This window comes from Notechis scutatus, chromosome 5 (genome assembly GCF_049901735.1).
Source record: "Notechis scutatus isolate UNSWTSFEM ecotype Mainland chromosome 5, rNotScu1.2, whole genome shotgun sequence".
NCBI classification, from domain to species: domain Eukaryota; kingdom Metazoa; phylum Chordata; class Lepidosauria; order Squamata; family Elapidae; genus Notechis; species Notechis scutatus.
In genome coordinates this window covers 32256489-32276245 of record NC_142013.1, presented here as the reverse complement: position 1 = coordinate 32276245, position 19757 = coordinate 32256489, and the positions used below count along the sequence as shown (strand labels likewise).

Below are 19757 nucleotides of genomic sequence, written 5' to 3'. Positions count from 1 at the left end.
GTCCAATGTAATATACTAAGTCTAAGCTTTAGCATTCTAGAGTCTCACTAAAACCAAGTAAAATTTAATGGAGATTCAACATATTGAAAAAGTATGAAATATGTATGATCTTTCAAATGGCATTCATGGAACACTCAAATTAAATAAAAGTATATTGTTTTTTTAATAAAAAATACATTTTACAATTATACAAATCTCACAAGAAAATGAAATATTGTTTAATCTCAAACAAGGATGCAAAATATTTCTTCAGATCTTGCAATCCAGTGTGTTTTGGGCCAGTTTAAACAGTTCATTTTGGTATCAGAAAATTATGGCAAGGTAATTAACTCCTGAAAAAAAAGTCTTAAGGTTTTTAGAATGTGCTAAGAATCTTTAACTTTTTATGGAAATACTGAGATAACCTTTCACTATTTCTCAATGCTGTAATTTTCTGACTGAGACTACAAAGAATATAATCTTGTTTTTTCTTATTTTATTTTTTTTCTATCTTAGTTTGCCTTAGACTTTTACCAATAAACCTTAATAAAATTATTGTTAAAAAATAAATGTAACAGCTAATAAACAAGTTTGACCTAACCTCTCTCTCTCCCACTCTCTCTCTCTCTCTCTCTCTCACACACACACACAAAACTACACAAACACACAGAGGCAGGGATGGGATTCAAATTTCTTAACAACCTGTTCTGTGGGCATGGCCTAATTTGTGGGTGTGGCTTGGTGGTGTGACTGGCTGGGCATGGCTTGTATGTAAATATTATAAATATTATAAATATTTATGTAAATATTGAAATTTTTATTTTTTAAAAAGCAACTTTTACCCAAAATCAGGCAAAGCAGGCAGGCAGATTGAGTTGCTCACAGAATCATTCAGAGATCTATCTATCTGCCATCGGCTACCTGAGTCTGTCACATAAAATTTGCTTGAAGTGAGTCTGCACTGAATAATAGAAGCTTCAGTCCTAAGGAAAGTTTGGCTCTGCTTAACTATTTCCTGCTTTCTAGCTAATCTAAATCTCCTGGCACAGCAGAACAGCTGATGGTCGGGGAAAAAAGGGAAAATAGCAACTTAATAGGCAAATTTGCCCGGTAAAGAATAAGCCTGGATTAACTGCTTTGGGGTGGTGCTCTGGGGGTGACATTTCTCTGCGGACCACCAAAATTTTCTTGCAGCCCACCACTGGGCCGCAACCCACCGGTTGGCGACCACTGATTTAATCAATTCAAATCGATGTCATATATTTCATACTATCTATCTGATAACTTAATCCAGGATTCGTAGTAATAAAACATCTTTCCTAGGAACTGTAAGGCATGTTAATTTTTTTGTACACTGTTTCAGATACCGGATATGTTTGATGCTACAATACATATTGAATAAAAAATTGAACAATGAAAAAAGCAAGGAAGGAAGGAAGGAAGGAAGGAAGGAAGGAAGGAAGGAAGGAAGGAAGGAAGGAAGAAAGAAAGAAAGAAAGAAAGAAAGAAAGAAAGAAAGAAAGAAAGAAAGAAAGAAAGAAAGAAAGAAAGAAAGAAAGAAAGAAAAAGAAAAAAATCTGATAGATATCATTTCCTATTGGTAGTAGCAAAGTGATGAATACTTAAGTTGAATCTGAGGTTCTTCTGTTAGCAAGATCTGGGCCTAGGATTGCTGTCACAATGCCATCTGTTATGGTATTTTTCTGAGGACTATGTCATGAGAAATTTAAACTCTTCTTACCTGATGGAATATTTCATTGTATGGGTTCATTGAGAACCGAGTCCCTTCTATGAGGAATTCTCCCTTATTTTTGAAATGATGGAAGTTATCATTCTAGGAATGAAATGAACCTATCACATCTTGGAAGATCTCATCTGGATCTCTAACATCTCCATTTCAAGCATGGTTTTATTTCCTGATTGGATTTCTAAGCATTTCTAGTTCAGCCACTTTGATTTCAATATACAGTCAATATATCACTATTAACAACCATATACTCACATATTTGACACTCAGCACAATAAACTGGAACATTTCCTCTCCAGTGGTGGGATTCAAAAAATGTTACTAATGGTTCTGTGGGTGTGGCTTGGTGGGTGTGGTGTGGCTTGGCGGGCATGGCAGGGGAAGGATACTGCAAAATCTCCATTCCCTCCCCGCTCCTGAGGGAAAGTTACTGCAAAATCCCATTCCCTCCCCACCCCACTATCCTAATTTCCAGCTCTGTTCTCCTGTGCAGGGCAACAAAAGAAGACCCAGCCGATCAGCTGGAACTCGGTAGGCAGAGCATAGATGGGGCGGGGCTAGTCAGAGGTAGTATTTGCCAGTTGTAGGAACTGCTCAAAATTTCTGCTACCAGTTCTCCAGAACTGGTCCACCTCTGATCCTCTTCCCTGTTGGCTTTTCAATATGAATAATTAGGCATTATTCTTTAAGAGCTATTTGATGTAAAATATAGTTTAACTATTATACTTTTACAGAGTTTGGAGCCCTGGCTTTCTTTCACAACTGCTAAACTCACTTTGACCCTTACTCTCTGAAAAGAGGTCAATGGGCTTCTCTGCCTTATCTCCTCTACTAGACTCTCTCACAAATCCCCTGTTGCTATTTGTCTTCCCACTCAGTCACTTTTTCAATATGTGCTCTCATTTACCTCTTCACTTTCCAATTAGTTTTTTACAGGGTTGACTACATGAACTAAGTTAAGCCTACATTATCTGTCCCAAGATCAGCTTCCTTGTAGGCTGCTAGGTATCATTCTACAACTGTGATTTCCAAATAACACAATAACTCCTGTGATGCCTCTATTCTACTTGTATTTTAAAAAGACAATTTTAGTTTCAAACTAAATTTAAAAGGAAAGTGGTATGCTGGAAGTTAAGCATTCCTTCCAACTGTTACTTTGGACATTCATGTGAAACAACTTTTTCTAACTAAGATATATGGGTCCCTCCTTTTTAATATCTACATGAAACCCCTGTGCAGATTATTCAGTGGCATGCAGTTAGACAATATGTAGTACAGGCATGCAGTATAGTAGGACAGGACATCATTTAAAGAATTCTAGAAGAAAAATGTGACAATATATATTCTAGTTTGAAAGTGGATAGTCTGGATTCAGAATAAGGGATTGAGTCATGCAGCAATAATTTCCAGTTTATAACTCAAAGTCCATTACCTTGAGTGGCAGTTAGATATCTTTTATGAGCAACAAGGATTGAGAAGAGTCTTGTTTAAGGATAGAAATATTTGATACTCATTATGCACACTACTAGAGTAATACATCATTTGCACAGTGAATTAACTGGGGACTGAAAAAAAGAAAGAAATAAAATAATTTAACTATTCAGAAAATACGTGCAAGTATTTATTTCCAACCTGTGATGATTTCTTTTTATTAACTAAAAAAAGGATTCCATCATTTTTTAAGGAACATGCAACCCACAACCAAATGTGGGAGTTTTAGCACATGCTAAAGAGTAAATATAAAATAAATAGTATCAAAGAATCAGAGAATCAGAGTCTATGTTCACACAATATAAAAATCTAGACTTACCTTACTACGGCAGCAGTACACAACGAATGCTTTATTACTGGTGGCAATTGTTTTAGTTTTTAACAACAAAGAATCATAGAGGCTTAAAGTTGTAGAGTTGCAAAGAGACTGGATGTGTCATTTAGTCCAACCCTGTGGTGATTCCATCAATGTTCCTATGATTTGTTGCTACATTTGTACATCAAACTGAAAATAAGTAGTGAGGCAGAAGTTGATGAGGTCCATAATTCTAGGTATTTTCATTTTAGTTTATTTGACTAGGTTGGATGTGTTGTATACTTCTGCTGCCACCATACCAGGCACAAAGAATCAGGACCATTCATAGGGTTGCAGCATAGAAGATTTATTCAAGCCTATACACAAGAATATGATCAATTAAAGTTCAATTTCAAGCATTGGAAATCAAAAATCCAGATAGTTCAAATGAATATAATGGTTTATTGCAATCTTATTTTCTCTACAAGAATCAGAACTACTAAAATCAATGCAAATTGGCAGTAGATAAGAATCAATGGAATTCAAGGTGGGCTGATCTTAGATCTCTTGTGGGCACAAAGGACTCTTTGACCTCTTCCTCGGGCTCAGCTTGGTCATCTTCTACAATGAACACTAAATTGGTGCCAGATAAAGGTCAACAGAATTCAGGTGGACTTGGAGCGCTTGTGAGAACACAAGGACTCTAAACTGATGACTATTTAACTGCCTGTTCTCCTACACATGGATTCTTTTGGTAGTTTTGTTCTGTGACATTGAATGAAACCATACTTTTACCTTCTTCTATTTTTAGATCTTTGATTTTCTGTAGTAAGAGTTGATAGAATATTCATTGTAAAATGTCCATGGTTTTTTTGGAAGTTCTTTGGCAATTCTATTGGTTGTTTTTAACAGCTTGTCAGTAAGAATATACTGTGGATTCCTATCAATATCTTTACTGAAAGCAAGATAAATTTCATGGGAAATGAGGAAACTATCACTATCTTTTCAACTCACTTCTTTTTGAATATATTTTTTGTCCATTGGAAGTGTTATGTTGTAGAGTTAATGCCAAGGGCATCTTTACACCCTTTTAAAATATGAGGTGTGAAAATTACTGATAAGACAATGTTTTCCTAAAATGCATCCTTGGGACATTATCACACATCTGTCTCTCTCTCTTATCTGTTACTGCAGTTATGCACAAATGCATGTGTATCCTCATTAGTTTTCTGTGGAACTAGGATAGATGAGAAAGGGGATTCAGCTGACCATAAATGAAACTGAAAAATCAGCATTCCAGCAATCACCTCACTCTGCTTCTTTCTTGATTGCATCTGGATTCCAGAGAGAAAAAACATGTGATTATTTGGACAGAGTGAGGTGCTTGTTAAATTGCTCCTGGAGCTAGTCATATTATCTTGCTACCTGATGTTTCAGAAACTGTAAGGCAATATGGAATGAAACTCAATCAGGAGAGTGAGAAGAATCAAATCACTTCTTAATAAGTAGCTGTCTGACTAGGGAAAACCAGACCTCGTTGGGACTAAATCAATTCCTTCTAAGCTAATTGAACAGCTTATTTTTCCATGTTGCAGTTTACATGACTTGTTTGACCTCAACCCCCAAGACTCATTACTCATTGAAGCAGATTATGTCAGATGATCTGATGAAAAGGGTATTTAAGCCATGAAGTCCAACTCTGGAATAGAGTTCCCCAATCTTTCTGGCTTTGTGGACTGACAGGAAAAAGAAGAGATGATTCTGCATGACTGGCGGGGAAACACACATGCCACACAACTTCATTTGTGCAAGTGTAGGGCTCGCACAAATGGAGCATGCGTGCAAGTGCTCACCTGCTGCCTGCACAAGTGGGGATGCACACTCATGAGCACAGTCACCTACTACTTTCACAGCCCAGTTCTAAATGATTCCTGGTAGTAGGCCACAGCCTGGGGGTTGGGGACCCCTGCTTTGGGGAATAGGTTGAACCCTTCTTATTTGTGGCAGCCCTTTAAATACTGGAAGACTATCACCCTAACCCTAGTCTTTTTTATATCAAATAGATATACCCAATCCTGCAATCATTCATGTTTTAGCCTCCGGTCCCCTAATCAACTTGCTCTTTTCTGCCCTTTCTAGTCTCAACATTTTTTATATTGTGGTGACCAAAACTCAATGCAATATTCCATTTGAAGTTTTATCAAGGCATTATAAAATGGTATTAACACTTTGTGTGGTGTTGATTCTATCCCTCTGTTAATGCAGCATAGGATTGCATTGATTTTTTTGGCAGCTGCAGCACACTGCTGCCTCATATTTAAGTGATTGTCCACTAGACTCTAAGATCCCTCTAACAGTTACTACTATTGAGGCAGGTTCCTACTATTCCACAACTGTGCATTTGGTTTTACTTGCCTAAATGTTTATTTATTTAGAAAATGTATATGGCCTTCCAACCCAGTGACATTGGGTGGCTTGCAGAACTAAAATCTCAATACAAAATAAATACTGCCCCACTCTGCCCTCCTTTCTCACCATATAGAGACCTGACCTCTTTGTTTAAAATCCCTTTACTTCCTCTCAGTATCACAGTTGAAAATAATGGCATGGATTTGATCTACAAATATTCTCCTTTATTGATACTTATGACATCCAACTATGTCTGAGCCTAAGGTGAGTTAAGCAATGCCACAAACTCCCTCCACAGTGCCTGGAGGCTCTTAAGGACTGGATAGAGAGCAACAGACTAAAACGTGAACCTTGGTAAGATGCAATGGCTCTGAGTTTGGGGCTCTTTGGTCCATGCAGAATTGCACTGCCCCAAACAGATCCAGTGCGTAACCTGGGAGCATGTAGCATGGCTGGAAGGGCCTTTGTGCAACTGAAGATTGTGTGTCAATTACACCCTTTCCTGGACCAACAGTTCCTGTTCACTCATCCATGCCTATTCACCTCGCATCTTGATAACTGCAATATGGTCTCTATGGGGCTACCTTTTAAAAGTATCTGGAAACTTCAATTGGTTCAAATGGTGACAAAAGTGTAGGTTTGTGTGTCACCTCTCTTGTGGGAAATGCATTGGCTGCCAATTTGCTTCTTGGTCCTATTCAAGGTGCTGATTATCACCTTTAAAGCCCTATATAGCCTGGAGCCAAATTTTTTGAAGGTGTCTTTTTCCAAATATAACTGGCAAACCTACCAGAGCAGGAGGCAGGATTTTTATGGGTCCTCTCTGTTAAGGAGGTCTATCTGGTGGGACCAAAAGGGGCCTTCTCCTTGGTGATTCCCTTACTGTTGAACATCATCCCTGTGGAAATAAGATTGGGCCCACTTTGATACTGTTTCAAAAAGCCCCAAAGACATGCCAATGGGCCTGGGGACCCCAAATAATACAGATCCAATCGAGATTGGTTTGACTGTTGTAGTCGGGAGGGCAGAGTGGGGCAGTATTTATTTTGTATTAAGATTTTAGTTCAAGCCACCCAATGTCACTGTGGGTTGGAAGGCCATATAAATTTTCTAAATAAATAAAATCTTCAACAACTTTATGGAAAGAAATAATCCAATTACATGACCCATGACATATGCAAATTTAAAAACTTTTGATTCATTGTGTTTTAAAATTGTGCTTTTACAGTTTGAAAGGCAACATTGGTTTTAAAGAGAAAGCAAGGAAGAGAGCCAGAATCTTATCTAAGAATCTCATCGTTGTATTTCTTACTTCAACTGCAATAAGAAAAAACAATGTCAAAAGTCTTAACTCTTACAGAAGCATTAATATCAGTCAAAGTATACCAGACCACCCATATTGATTAAAACAAGTTTATTTCAAAAGATATATTTGTACTTCTAAATATCAAATATAAATTTCCCTATTATTTGTCTACAAGACATACTTGATCAAACAATATGATCTGATTAATTATGGAAAATTCATGATTCAGGGTAGTGATTCAAGAACAGTATGTACATAATTTTTAAAAAAACAATGCAATTCTGAAAGTATTTAATACAATGAAATATTTTAATATGTTTTATTTACATTCTTTGATATATTAACATCTGGCTACCTACTATACCTATAAGGTAAAACAATATAATGCAATTATTTTTTGCAAAGCCCTGAGACATACATCTATTGATTCAAAATGAGAGAATCAAAGTCAGTGTAGAAGATTCCTACTCAGACCAAACATCAATTCAATTTTCTATCATTAGCCAAATGCCTTTGTGATTATCATAAACTAGGGATATGTGACTTCTATCAATCTGAGGATGACACCACTCTTTATGTGGTGTATTGACTACTCTCCAGATTCAGAGTAGATGGATTTCATGATGTTTTGGGTTTTTAAATGGTGAAATAGCTTGTCTTTTAGAAACAACAGAACTGAAATCTTTGGGACCACAAAGTCACAAAAATCAGTTTTGGCACTCCTATCATATGCAAAAGATATATAACAACTTTTAAAACAACCAGTATTCCAAATTATACTGAATCTTGAAATTCATATTCCTCTTCAATTCTTCTTGAGGATGATAAGAGGTATCATGCTCAATAGCTACTGACAATTCTGTCATCTACAAAGTCATAAAAGCCAGTGGCCATCAGTATCTACAGTGCAAATAACGAATTGTTGCATGTTGCTACATAATGAAAATAAAGTATTGTTTTTAAAAGTATTGCTATTAGAATATAACAGGTAATCCTAATTTATTTGATTGTTAGAAATTTTTTTACAAATGACAAAAAGGATATATATGACATATAATCAGCATCATTTTGATCAAACAGAGTTCATTTTTAAACTCTAATTGAATCTGTGTCATATTACTGCTTATTTATTCTAATTGAATTCTTTATTTTTTGTTACAAACATGAATAATTTTATGTAATTTATAAACTCAGTTACCATCAGGAAATATTAATTGGAAAAAATTAATTTGAAAAAGAATGAACACAAGGCCAGCTTTATTTTTTAAAATCTTAATAAATTATTGCTGTAATCAATGAAAATACCATATCGACAATGTTTCTTTATAAATTGTTTTGAAAAGTGTTTCCCAAAAACAACTTAACAATTAAAAACTTTTTAAAAACTTTACTGAATTCTACATAGAATATCCCATTGTAAAAGGTTTAAATTATTAAAACTGTTATTACTTTTAATTAACCATAACTACTCAAAATAACTATAAAGAATTACATAAAAAGAAAAAAGTTAAAATATAAATGACTATTAGTAAATTTTTGCTATTCTTAAGAATACTTATATTCTATATCCGTGATGGCGAACCTTTGGCATGCATGCTGGAAGTGGCATGCAGAGCCATCTCTGCCAGCACGTAAGCCATCGCCCTAGATCAGGTCCACTGTGCATACGTGCGCGCCTCCCACCAGCCAGCTTGTCAGGTACTTGTCAGATAATCCAATAAACAATACAGCACACTGAAATTGCTTTTGGGTAGAAATATGAAAGACTATAACTGTCAGTTTTGTTCTTGATATGTTAATTTGCTTAATGGAGTAATTCAAATGATTACAGAATGCTTTGTATGAAGTATTCTCATCTGTGAAGAAGAACTGTTATTAACCCACTATATAATAGTGAACAAAATATTCTTGTTTCATAGAAACAACAAACATTTGCCTCCACTGGACAAATGGTCTATTTACAGTTACATGGGGGCTGCCTAACTGACAGCGAGTATGGGTCATTTTTACTCATGGAGCTTAATAGACTGATGATCTCTGCTGACTTGTCTTGCCTTTTAAGATTCGTCTTATCTGAGAAAGAGGAAATAGAAGGGGAAAAGGCCAATTATTTAACAGCAGTTAATACAACATTATTTAAACCTGACAGTATGCAGTATGCAGTATGCAGTGCGTTTATGACTACGTTGCTTAGTAACGAATTCTGGCCCCATTTGATAGTATAACCTGAGGACTAACTACAAAATCATGAGCACAATTGTAGTTTCACTTAGCAACCTCTTGGCTTAATGACCTAGTTGCTAGTCCCAATTGTAGTTGCTAAACAAGGACTACCCTGTATTATATTAACCTGAAGATAACATCAACAGACTGCTTATTGAATTGCTCACTGAATGGCTTCTGTAACACATCAGATCTTAATTTCCAAGAGAACTATCCATAAAGAACAGAAAGGGTTGACATACATATGTACCTAATTTATACTTTCCAGGTGCATGATGAGGAGCATCTATTTCCTTTTAAATAGCTCATTGATTTATACATGCTGTGTAATTTGAAATAGCTTTCCCCTGATGATACAAACTACCCATTTAATGGCATAAACAAAAAGATTTTGCGTATCTTTTCATCTCTTACCTCAACTCCAACAGGGCTATCAGGAACCAAGTGAACTGGCTGTTCATTTTCTAAGTTCCTGGCACTTGGATCAGCTCCTTTGCGCATCAACAAACGAACTGCATCAAGTTGAGTCATTCGATGCTGCAAACTAGCAGCTACATGGAGTGCAGTATTGCCATTGTACGCCTAGTTACAAGAGAGAAACATCATTATTTAAAAGGACACGAGAAGCAGGTGAATTATTTCTGCAAATAGGAATACCCTAAACTAGACACATGATTTGTTGTTTATATACCTTGGCATTGATGAAGGACAGACAATTTGGAAGCTCTAAAAACAGTCGAAGGAGTTCCACATTTGCTTCTTCAGCTGCTAGGTGAAGGGCTGAACGGCCACTTTTACGGTCCTGTTCATACACAAAAGAAAATATCCAAATAATATTACACACTGCACATTTAGTCACTGTAAAATGTAAGAACATACACAAGTAGTCACTATAAATGAAATCATAAAGCATACTTTGAGGAACCGTTTCTTGGTCCTTAAATAGTGGCATTATCTTTGAAATGTTACTGACTGAAGATGAACCTAATGATTAAACCATATGAGCCCCGATGGCACAGTGTATTACAGGCTAAATTCTGCTCACTGCCAGGAGTTCGATCCTGGCCGACTCAAGGTTGACTCAGCCTTCCATCCTTCCCAGTTCAGTAAAAATGAGGATCCATATTATTAGGGGCAATAGGCTGACTCTGTAAACTTCTTAGAGAGTTCTGTAAAGCACTGTGAAGCAGTGTATAAATCTAAGTGCTATTGTCTAAGTGCTAGAGAAGAAATTATATAGGAGTTAAGGAGTTAGGAGGGTATTTTTTATGATCATTATTTGTTTCAGAAATAGAAATAAATATTTGTAGGTATAATATGATACCTGCAATATTAGTCAACCATTAACTCATTCATGTACTTTACCTATTATTCAGTATTGCTGCATTACAAGCTTGAATAGTAATCTGATTTATGAATACTGAGACTTTTTTTTCTTTTTACATGCTAATGTGCTAGAGGAGAAAAAGCAAACTGAATTTTAAAATCAGTGTATGATTTCACTAATGTAAAAATATAAGCTATTCTTTTGGATTAATACTGGTCACTTTATGTGCAATAATATACATTTAAAAATGTACAGAATATCTACCCAGGAACATAAAATGTCAACTGAACTCTCAAATATAAAGAATTAATATTCTGTGCCTATCACATCACATGGCACATTCTTCAAAACATCTGTACCTTCAAACAGATGCAAAACAACAGTATGGGAATCATTTCTCAGGTAAACATCTGTCTGTTTCCTTATGTGACTTACTCTGGCTTCAACCGAGGCCCCCATCTGAATTAGATATTTGATTGTATCTGCCAACTTCTTGCTTTTCAACCTTAATTCCTGGACTTCAGGAGTATGAGGTGACTGCTGTCCTTGTAGTTCATGTACCACGGCATTATGAACCACTACTGCACAGTGCAACGCTGTCAAACCTTAATATGAAACATATCAGTTAGCAAAACAAAAACCCAAATCACCTTGTTCTGATCAATAATGTATTAAAAAACAATAGTCATTCCAATAGGAATATCTAAATTTCATTTTCATTTTGTTTGCAATGCATTAACTTTAAAGGAATTTTAATCTATGCTCTAGAGCTGTGATGGCGAAACCTGTGGCACGAGCCATTTGTGTCAGCACGCAAGCTGCAGGCAAACTTACCTCACTGCACATGCACGTGCCTCACACTGATTTTCAGCCAGTTTGGGGGCTTTCTCGGCCTCCCAGAGGAAGGAAGGCTTCTGCAGGCTTTTCAGGCCGAAAACTAGGACCGTTTCATCACTTCCTGTTTTTCCGGAAATACCAGAAGTAATGAAATGGGCCTAGTTTTCAGCCTGCAGAAGCCTGCAGAAGCCTTCGTGGAGCATCTGGGAGGCCGAAAAAAACCTCAACCCAACCAAAAATCAGCTGAGGCACAGTGCAGGTAAGGGGGTGGTGGGTAGATGGGCAGGGATTGTGCACACATGCGTAGGGGGCACGCATTGCATTCTGGGTGCTGGCATGCAAGCGCGAGTGTGCAAGCAGGCACACAATTTTTGGCACAGGAGCCCAAAAAGGTTAGCCACCACTGCTTTAAAGTTAGTGACATGCAATAGAGATAGAATTAGTAACTGGCAATTAAAGAAACGCATGTATTTTTATTCATTTAACTTCACATTATTTGATAAGTTTGTCTATGAACAGAACTGTAATTAAAAATATAGTTATACTCTATATCTAGATGGAAGTGAAAAATTATAGGTTTAAGTTCAAAGAAAAAATAAGTTAAATAAATTTTTGAATGCTATTTCTGTTTTTGTTATTTAACCCTGACAGTGATATGCCTTTTTTTACAATCTCTCCATCAGTCTTTCCCAACTTGGATAATCTCCAAATATGTAAAATTCAATTTCCAAAATACATGCGCCTCTTCTACAGATATTATTTAACCAGCTTATCTAGCTTAATATAGCATTATCAACCCAGTATTATTAAGCTCAATGAATTAACAATGCATTAGACAAGGTAGAAGTGATTTAGTATGGGATTACATTTGAAGCTATTTCCATAATTTATTTTATTTAAAAGTGAATGGCATTAGCAAGAGTAAACGTGTTATACAACATGCCAAGTACAAGTCTTGAGCATCAGCACTAAAACCTGAACGTTTTTAATTGGGTAGTTTATCCACTTAACACATAATGTAGGAGTATTAGTTGCTCACCCTCATAATTCGTTCCTTCCAAATCAACATATTGATTACTTACAATGGCTCCTTTTTGGATTGCCTGAAAATGAAACAAGAACCTACATTAACTATATATGTAATAGTAACTGAAATCTGAAGGCATGAGATCAAATATATATAATCCAGAAAAGTTTATGTCATTACACATGTCAACAGAAAACAGCACTTTCAAACTAGACAATTTCTATTTGTGGTCCATTGTCCTTCAGTGCATTAAAATTACAATTCACAGGAACAAAAAAACTGACTATCACTTGAAACAAACAATTATAAAATAATCAAATATCTCCTCAGAATTGCAGAGACAATTGCTGCAATGTTCTTGTTTCCTCTTTTTTATTGTGTGTAGCAGAAGGAGGTTAGAAATGGAGAACAGAATTTTTATGGGAGCCACATTGCATTATCATTCAGTCAGACTCCATTTGCAGGAAAGGAAGAAAATGCAAAATTATTTTTTCTTGTGTTTTAACATGGGGTTGGAAAGGTTATACTTATACTATAATGTATTATAATACATTATATATTATAATGTATACCATAATGTTATATATTATGTTATATAAGTTATATATTATAACTTATACTATAATGTATTATAATACATTATAGACTTCAAACTCCTGAGCAATTAGGATCAAACTAGATGGTAAAGTTCAGTTAAAAGTATACTTCTGAATAATGTAAATAAACTTAACTGAAAATATACTATATTAAATCCTTAATGTACAATTAGAGGTGTTGAGGTATATTATACATGCTAATAAAAAGAAAAGGGTAAATGCAATGGTTCAGCTTTTAATATCCCACCTGAAGGACTTGTGCATGTCCCTTCTCAGCACATACATGCAGTGGAGTTCTACCCCAGCAATCCGTAGTATTCACTTGTGCCCCAAGGCTGACCAGATCCTGGACAATAAGGTGTTGATTTGCAGCCACAGCTACTTGCAGGGCACTCTAGAATAACAAAAAGCAGATGCATTAGACACTTTAATCTTAACAAGGAATGGAAATTAAGAAAACAAACCACATAAAAGCCTTTTCAATGAAGTAAAACCATTTCAGAGAACCCCTCCTTAATGAAATCAGCTTGGTCTGATTTAGCAAATAATTCTGAAACAAATACATTGCACACTAACTTTCCAATTTCATATTAAAAGACAATCTAAATAGGACTTGGTAAGAAAATAAAGGAAATAATCATGGACATAAGGTAGGAATTTGCTAGGCTAAGAGAATCACCTGGCCATTGTGTTCTTTAATATCCAACATATGCAGGGCTGCCATCTTCCTTGCCAGCACATAGGAAACTGCCCGTCGTCCCTGGGCAACCGCAATGTGGAGAAATCTGTAGGAAAAAATAAAAATTAGCACAATATTTAAAGCTGACAAACATATCCATTTAAGATGTTTTAAAAATATGCTTCACTCTAAAAAGCCATTGAGAAAAGCCCTAGGGAAATTACTGACAGCAAAGACTTATTAGGGTAGTATTATCATCCAATGCATTCTTTCTTTTAATCATATTTAGTCATGGTGCCAGATGTAACAGAATAAAAACAAATGGAAGGGATCTTGGAGGTCTCCTAGTCCAATCCTCTGCTCAAGCTAGAGACCTTATATCATTTCAGACAAATGGTTGCCCAATCTCTTCTTAAAAACCTCGCCAGCAAGGAAGCACCCACAACTTCTGAAGGCAAGCTGTTCCATTGATTTAATTATGCTGCCTGTCAGGAAATTATTCCTTATTTCTAAGTTGGTTCTCTCCCCTTGATTAGTTGCTATCCATTGCTTTTGTGCTGCCTTCAGGTGCTTTAGACAAAAGGTCAGGGTTTGTGGCAATCCTTGAGATATTGGAACAATGCTATCATGTCACCCCTAGTCCTTCCTTTCACTAAACTAGACATACTCGATTCCTGCAACCTTTCTTCATGTTTTAGCCTCCAGTCCCCTAATCATCCTTGTTGCTCTTCTCTTCAGACATCAGAATAATTAATGTACTACAGAGCTTTTTGTTCAGTCAAATGAATGGCAGCCTAAAGGTGTCTAAACAAAGAATGCTGATTCACCATTTCCATTTCTGCAGTAAGTGATATTTGGACAATACTCACGTGTCACCATCAGAATCTTTAGCAAGAATCTGGTCTTGAGAGATGTTGGCCATTTTGTTTTCTTCCTGTTCCACTTGCCACTGGAAAAATGATTTGCCCAACTGACTTGTGCTGCCTGTACTGCTCTGAAGTTGCAGAGATATATCTGAAGAAGACAGAGATAAACCATGTTCCTCAAGACCCCTGGATGTGTTATCTGAGACTTGGTTGAAATGCTGAGAACAGCTGCTGACTTCAGTTTGCTGGAGGCCACCGGGAATTGCTTGAGGGAGTGGAGAAGAGATGTTGTCTGATCCTTCAGAATCGTTTAAAAGTGAAGCAAAACTTTCTGTGGTACAATATGGTAGTTCTTGGCTGTCAAAAATGTTTTGTTGATATTCAGAGGAATGGCTGCCTGCAGAGTGAGGCCTGTATTCCAGCAATGGAATACAATGCTGGGGCATATCCTGTTGTTGTTGTTGTTGTTGTTGTTGTATAGGAGAAAATTGATAATTCTGAGACAGTTCCAGCATTGGAGAAGAGCTGCTTGTTTGGAAAGCCTGGTATTTTTGAACATTTGAAAAAGCTGGTGCTCCAGCCATCTCTTGATATTGGTGTTCCCCTGGAGAGTTGGGATTGACCATACTGTGAAGCCAGCTAACTTGTACAGTGTTCAAAGACACTGGGCTGGATTCATGCTTAATATTGATAATATTCTGCAGCATATCACAGCTGCTATCTTGCTTAGGCTCATTATTATGGGGATCCTCCATATTATTATCCACGGAAGTTGGTGTCTGTGGAGGTGTCTGCAAGATAAGAGGTACAAATTTTAAACTGATCTGATTGCATCTTGCCTTAGAAGACAGTTGGAAGCTGTATAGCAATGTGAGAATGAGCATGAAAAACTTCATTAAAAATACTTACCAAGAACTGAGGTTGCAAAATAGCTGCTCGTTTGTAATACACTCCATCAGAAAGACAGTCTGGAGCTTTTCTTTTCCGATTATGAGTCAATATATTTTTTAGTTCTACTGAAAAATAAGCAGAATTCATAAGTCTATGGCACAGCCCATTTTTCTAATATTTAAAGACAAACTCAAGGAACAAATGAAACAAAAAACTGTACCTGTGTATGGATCATGTTTCATCAATGTTCCTTGTGCCTATTTAAAAAGAAAAAGAAAATGCTTTTATATAATTAAAGTACTCTATTTTATCATGAGAATATTACAGAAATATAAGTATACTTTATGAACTTTTTTCCAGAAAAAGCAAAAAATGTAATTATATTTTTTTCCAATAATTACATTTTACTATCTTCAAACATTTTTCTCATTCTACGGTATTTATTTCAAATTAATGGAAGGCTATTTTAAATATTTTGTACAATTCATTAATTCTAACACTTGAAGCAATGCCCAATATGGTGCATTTGTGGAATTAATAATACAAAGAAAATGCTTTGGATAACAGAACTCCGTAGAGGCTGAAAATGTTCTGTTATAGAAGGCTAAGACATGGCTAAGATGATACTTGTTACTTTGTTTTAACTCTCATTTTTATATTGTTCAAAATTGCTGGTCCTTCTATAGAAAAAAGAGCTCATCTATGCAGAAAAAAGAAAACTTTGAATAAGAAATCCCAAAATATTCTAATAAAGTTTGAAATATTCAATGCCACAGAATTCTGAACAGTTTTGGTAAGAATAGAAACATCTGGAAGAAAAATATACTTGCAATCTGGAATGAGATTATTGTGTTGCAAATGCTACCTATTCTAAATTCAATTAAAACTCTAAGTCACTTCCCACTTTTAGACAGAATAAAGAATGGGTGTTATTTAACAACAGTGGAAATTACCAATAAAAATATTGAATTAGCGACTTGAGCAAATGCATGCTTTGCATTTTCCTATTAAAAAAAAAAGAATGATCCATTTTTAGGTATAATTTGCAATTCCCTTTCACTGACAAAGCATTTTTAAAAATTGTATGTTTGTTTTTTAAAGGCCATGCAAGCTATTATATTTCATTAAAATGAAGATGTTAATTATCTTCTATATAAAATTGCTGCCAGTATTGTATTCATACATAAAATTCTTGTTTTGATTCTGAACAGTACTATGAAAACATATAACACAGACCTTTAATTCCTCAGTTCCATAATCTGTGGACATCTGCTTGCTATTTCTAAGATGCAACAACAATTCTTTCACAGAATTTTTTACACGAACACCTTGGAAAGGTCCTCTCTGTTGCTTTCCTCCCCCCATATGTTGTTCAGCTGTTAAGACACAAAATTAAAATAAAAGCATGATACAAACAGAAGATTTAAAAGAAAAGGAGACTTCTTATAAATTCATTCTAAACAAGAAACAACTAATTACTAATTAATATTTCAATTAGATTTTTCCCCTAAAGATGAATCAAAATAGTAACTCCCCCCTCCCAAAAATCTTTCTCCCAAATCCAGATATTCTAAAATATTGGGTTGTGATTATCAAAGGATTCATGAGCAACTTAGAGAATCCATTCCCCCGCCAAAAAGTTTTCCAGGGTTCTGCAGGCAAGGCAAGAAAGTCAAAATTCACATCACTTTGCCTGGGCGAGCTTTCAGTGGGCTTATACAAGCAACACAGGGATAAAAGCCTGGAACACGTTTTGACAGATAAACCCATGCGTTTAGCCATCTTCATGGGGATGTTATAAAAAATCATTTATAATTTATAATTAGTAGTATTGCAAAGATGGAGAAATCAGAAAGCCGTGAGTTCTAGTCCTGCCTTAGGCACAAAGCTTTTGAAAAACCTTGCAAGCAAATGGCAAGGAGTTGGACTTAAGTAGGAAGTCTCCAAGAAATAAACACAACTGAATAGAAAGAGAAAAAAAAGATGAAGAACCCCTACATAGTATTTTAATAAGAATGGAGAAATTCCTACTCAAAACCATTAAGCATTAACTTTATATAAATAGAGTTCAATATTACTTGCATAAGTCCCCTCCATAGTTTAACTGCTTATCAAAAATATGTTCTTCCATAAGATTAGCTGCAAATATTTTATTCACCCTCTTAATGACATCAACCCTTTAAATACAATGTATTTTGAAGCATAAAAAACAGAAGTGAAAAGAGGAAGAATAATGCATATCAACCCAAGAGAGAAGCAGTGAGCTAATTTTAAAAAGTACAAATCGGATATTCTACATAGTCTACCTATTATTTAAATTTTTAAAAAAAAACTAAATTCCCACAGATTTGAAATTTCTGGATAGGAAAAGCAACCCCAACTTAAAAATAATTTCCCCTTTAGAAGTTTTAATAGAATTTCCCTCATCCCATCAAAAGAAAACCAGAAGTATCTGAACATGTCTTTAAGGATTCAATTTCAGAGCACAAAAAAAAAAAAAAAAAAATCAAGAATCAAAGTAAGATAAAATATTTCAGTCAATAAGCAAACTTCATAAAATATAAGGTAATATGAAATACAAAATCAAATGACAATGGCAGCAGCAAAATTAATTGGCAGCAAAAAAGTTAATTGGTGAAGGAATTAATATATCTTTGTAGCTTTACAAAATAGACTAACTTTAATATAACTCTTGTACAAAAGGTTAAAAAAATTGTGACTGCATTGAAAATTTCACTATTTCCCAAATTATTTTAAAGGAAGAAAAGCTTTGCTCAAAAACATTGTAGAATCAGATTTCATTTGTCATTGTACAAATTAACCATAAATGTTCTCAGTTGCATGCCACAATTTATATCATAAGCATAAAAATTAGAAGTAACGTCAGCAACAGTCTCTCCTAATTTGAAGTTTTAGTCTTGAAATAGGAAAGATAAGCATTGTTTAAAAAGCTGTCTATCTCTCTATATATATTTGGCACAGTTTTAGTCATATTGGGCTCTAAAGAACAAATAGATAAAAGTGAAATATTTCCACTGAAAGCAAAGCTTTCACTTTTCACAAAGTGGCATTGTATCCCAATGTCAGAATATAATTTCTTATATATATTTTTTCTAACTGTATTATTAATTGTACAAAATTTATAATTCCTTTTTTATAGTAAAATTCCAATCAACTTTTTTTTAAAAGCATATAATCTTATTTGCTTGCTGCTTATGCTTTCATCAGTAAAAATTAATTATCAAGATATGCTAAAACTGATATAGGTAAGCATATTCCAAACTCTACTTTTAGCAAATGTAAATCAATAAACAATTTACAGAAAATTCACTGAGGGGCATAGTACCCAATAAATCATTTTTCATTTTCAATATAATAATATATTAAAATAGTATCCAATACCAGATAATGAATAGCTGAAATTGCTGGCAAATTTAAATCCACAAATTTAGCTCAATATCAACATTTTTTTTCATTTTCTCTTTACAACAGCCATAAATGTCATACAGCCAGAAAAGAGACAGAGTGAATTCCATAAATTTAAATGGTTCCGTGAAAGAAGCCAAGCAATTTTAGAGGCTAAAGCTAGTCTTGGAATGCACTTACCAATAAAGGGAATCCAGAACATTTAGTATATATAGCGTTATCCATTACATAGGTACTTTAAGTATTTTGATGCTTAAAAATTAACTATTTGGAACATTATTCAATTATTAGTCAATCCATCCATTTTCTAACATGTTCATACCCAGTGAAATACATGATCTCACTTATATATAATTTTAGAGACTTGTAGGCAAAACATTATGCAAAGTAGACTTACTTCACTGATATATAGGTAGATGTGCCATGGACAGGGGAAACAGGCACTTTTAGACAGGCAGCTGCATAGATGGCGATAGGCAACACCCAAAAAACAAGACATCCTTCATTGTGGACATCCCACTAAATAGCTTATCCAAGGCCACTTTTAACTAGCTTATAAAGGAAGCTTGTATCGTGTTAGTCAAGGCCATCAGACATATTTTCCGCAGGAATTACGAACTTGAACCAGTGTTTGATAAAGGTGGGACAACCGTGACCT

At 35.1% G+C, this 19757-nt stretch overlaps 1 protein-coding gene across 4 annotated transcripts in view; it reads right to left on the bottom strand.

Moving 5' to 3' along the window:
* Window positions 1-7320: 7320 nt before the first annotated feature.
* NFKBIZ (NFKB inhibitor zeta) overlaps window positions 7321-19757 on the bottom strand; it is a 33149-nt gene continuing 20712 nt past the window's right edge. For 3 of the 4 annotated variants that reach the window (XM_087966493.1, XM_087966492.1, XM_026663950.2), the window contains exons 2-12: window positions 16910-17049; window positions 15894-15930; window positions 15692-15798; window positions 14786-15573; window positions 13917-14022; window positions 13485-13631; window positions 12654-12717; window positions 11213-11382; window positions 10142-10252; window positions 9865-10032; window positions 7321-9300 (exon numbers count right to left, since the gene is read on the bottom strand). In XM_087966493.1, the coding sequence (XP_087822619.1) occupies window positions 9247-9300; window positions 9865-10032; window positions 10142-10252; window positions 11213-11382; window positions 12654-12717; window positions 13485-13631; window positions 13917-14022; window positions 14786-15573; window positions 15692-15798; window positions 15894-15930; window positions 16910-17038 (1881 nt within the window). In that variant the 5' untranslated portion in view covers window positions 17039-17049 and the 3' untranslated portion in view covers window positions 7321-9246. The remainder of the gene's footprint in view (window positions 9301-9864; window positions 10033-10141; window positions 10253-11212; window positions 11383-12653; window positions 12718-13484; window positions 13632-13916; window positions 14023-14785; window positions 15574-15691; window positions 15799-15893; window positions 15931-16909; window positions 17050-19757) is intronic. The other variant, XM_026663951.2, reaches the window with a different exon arrangement.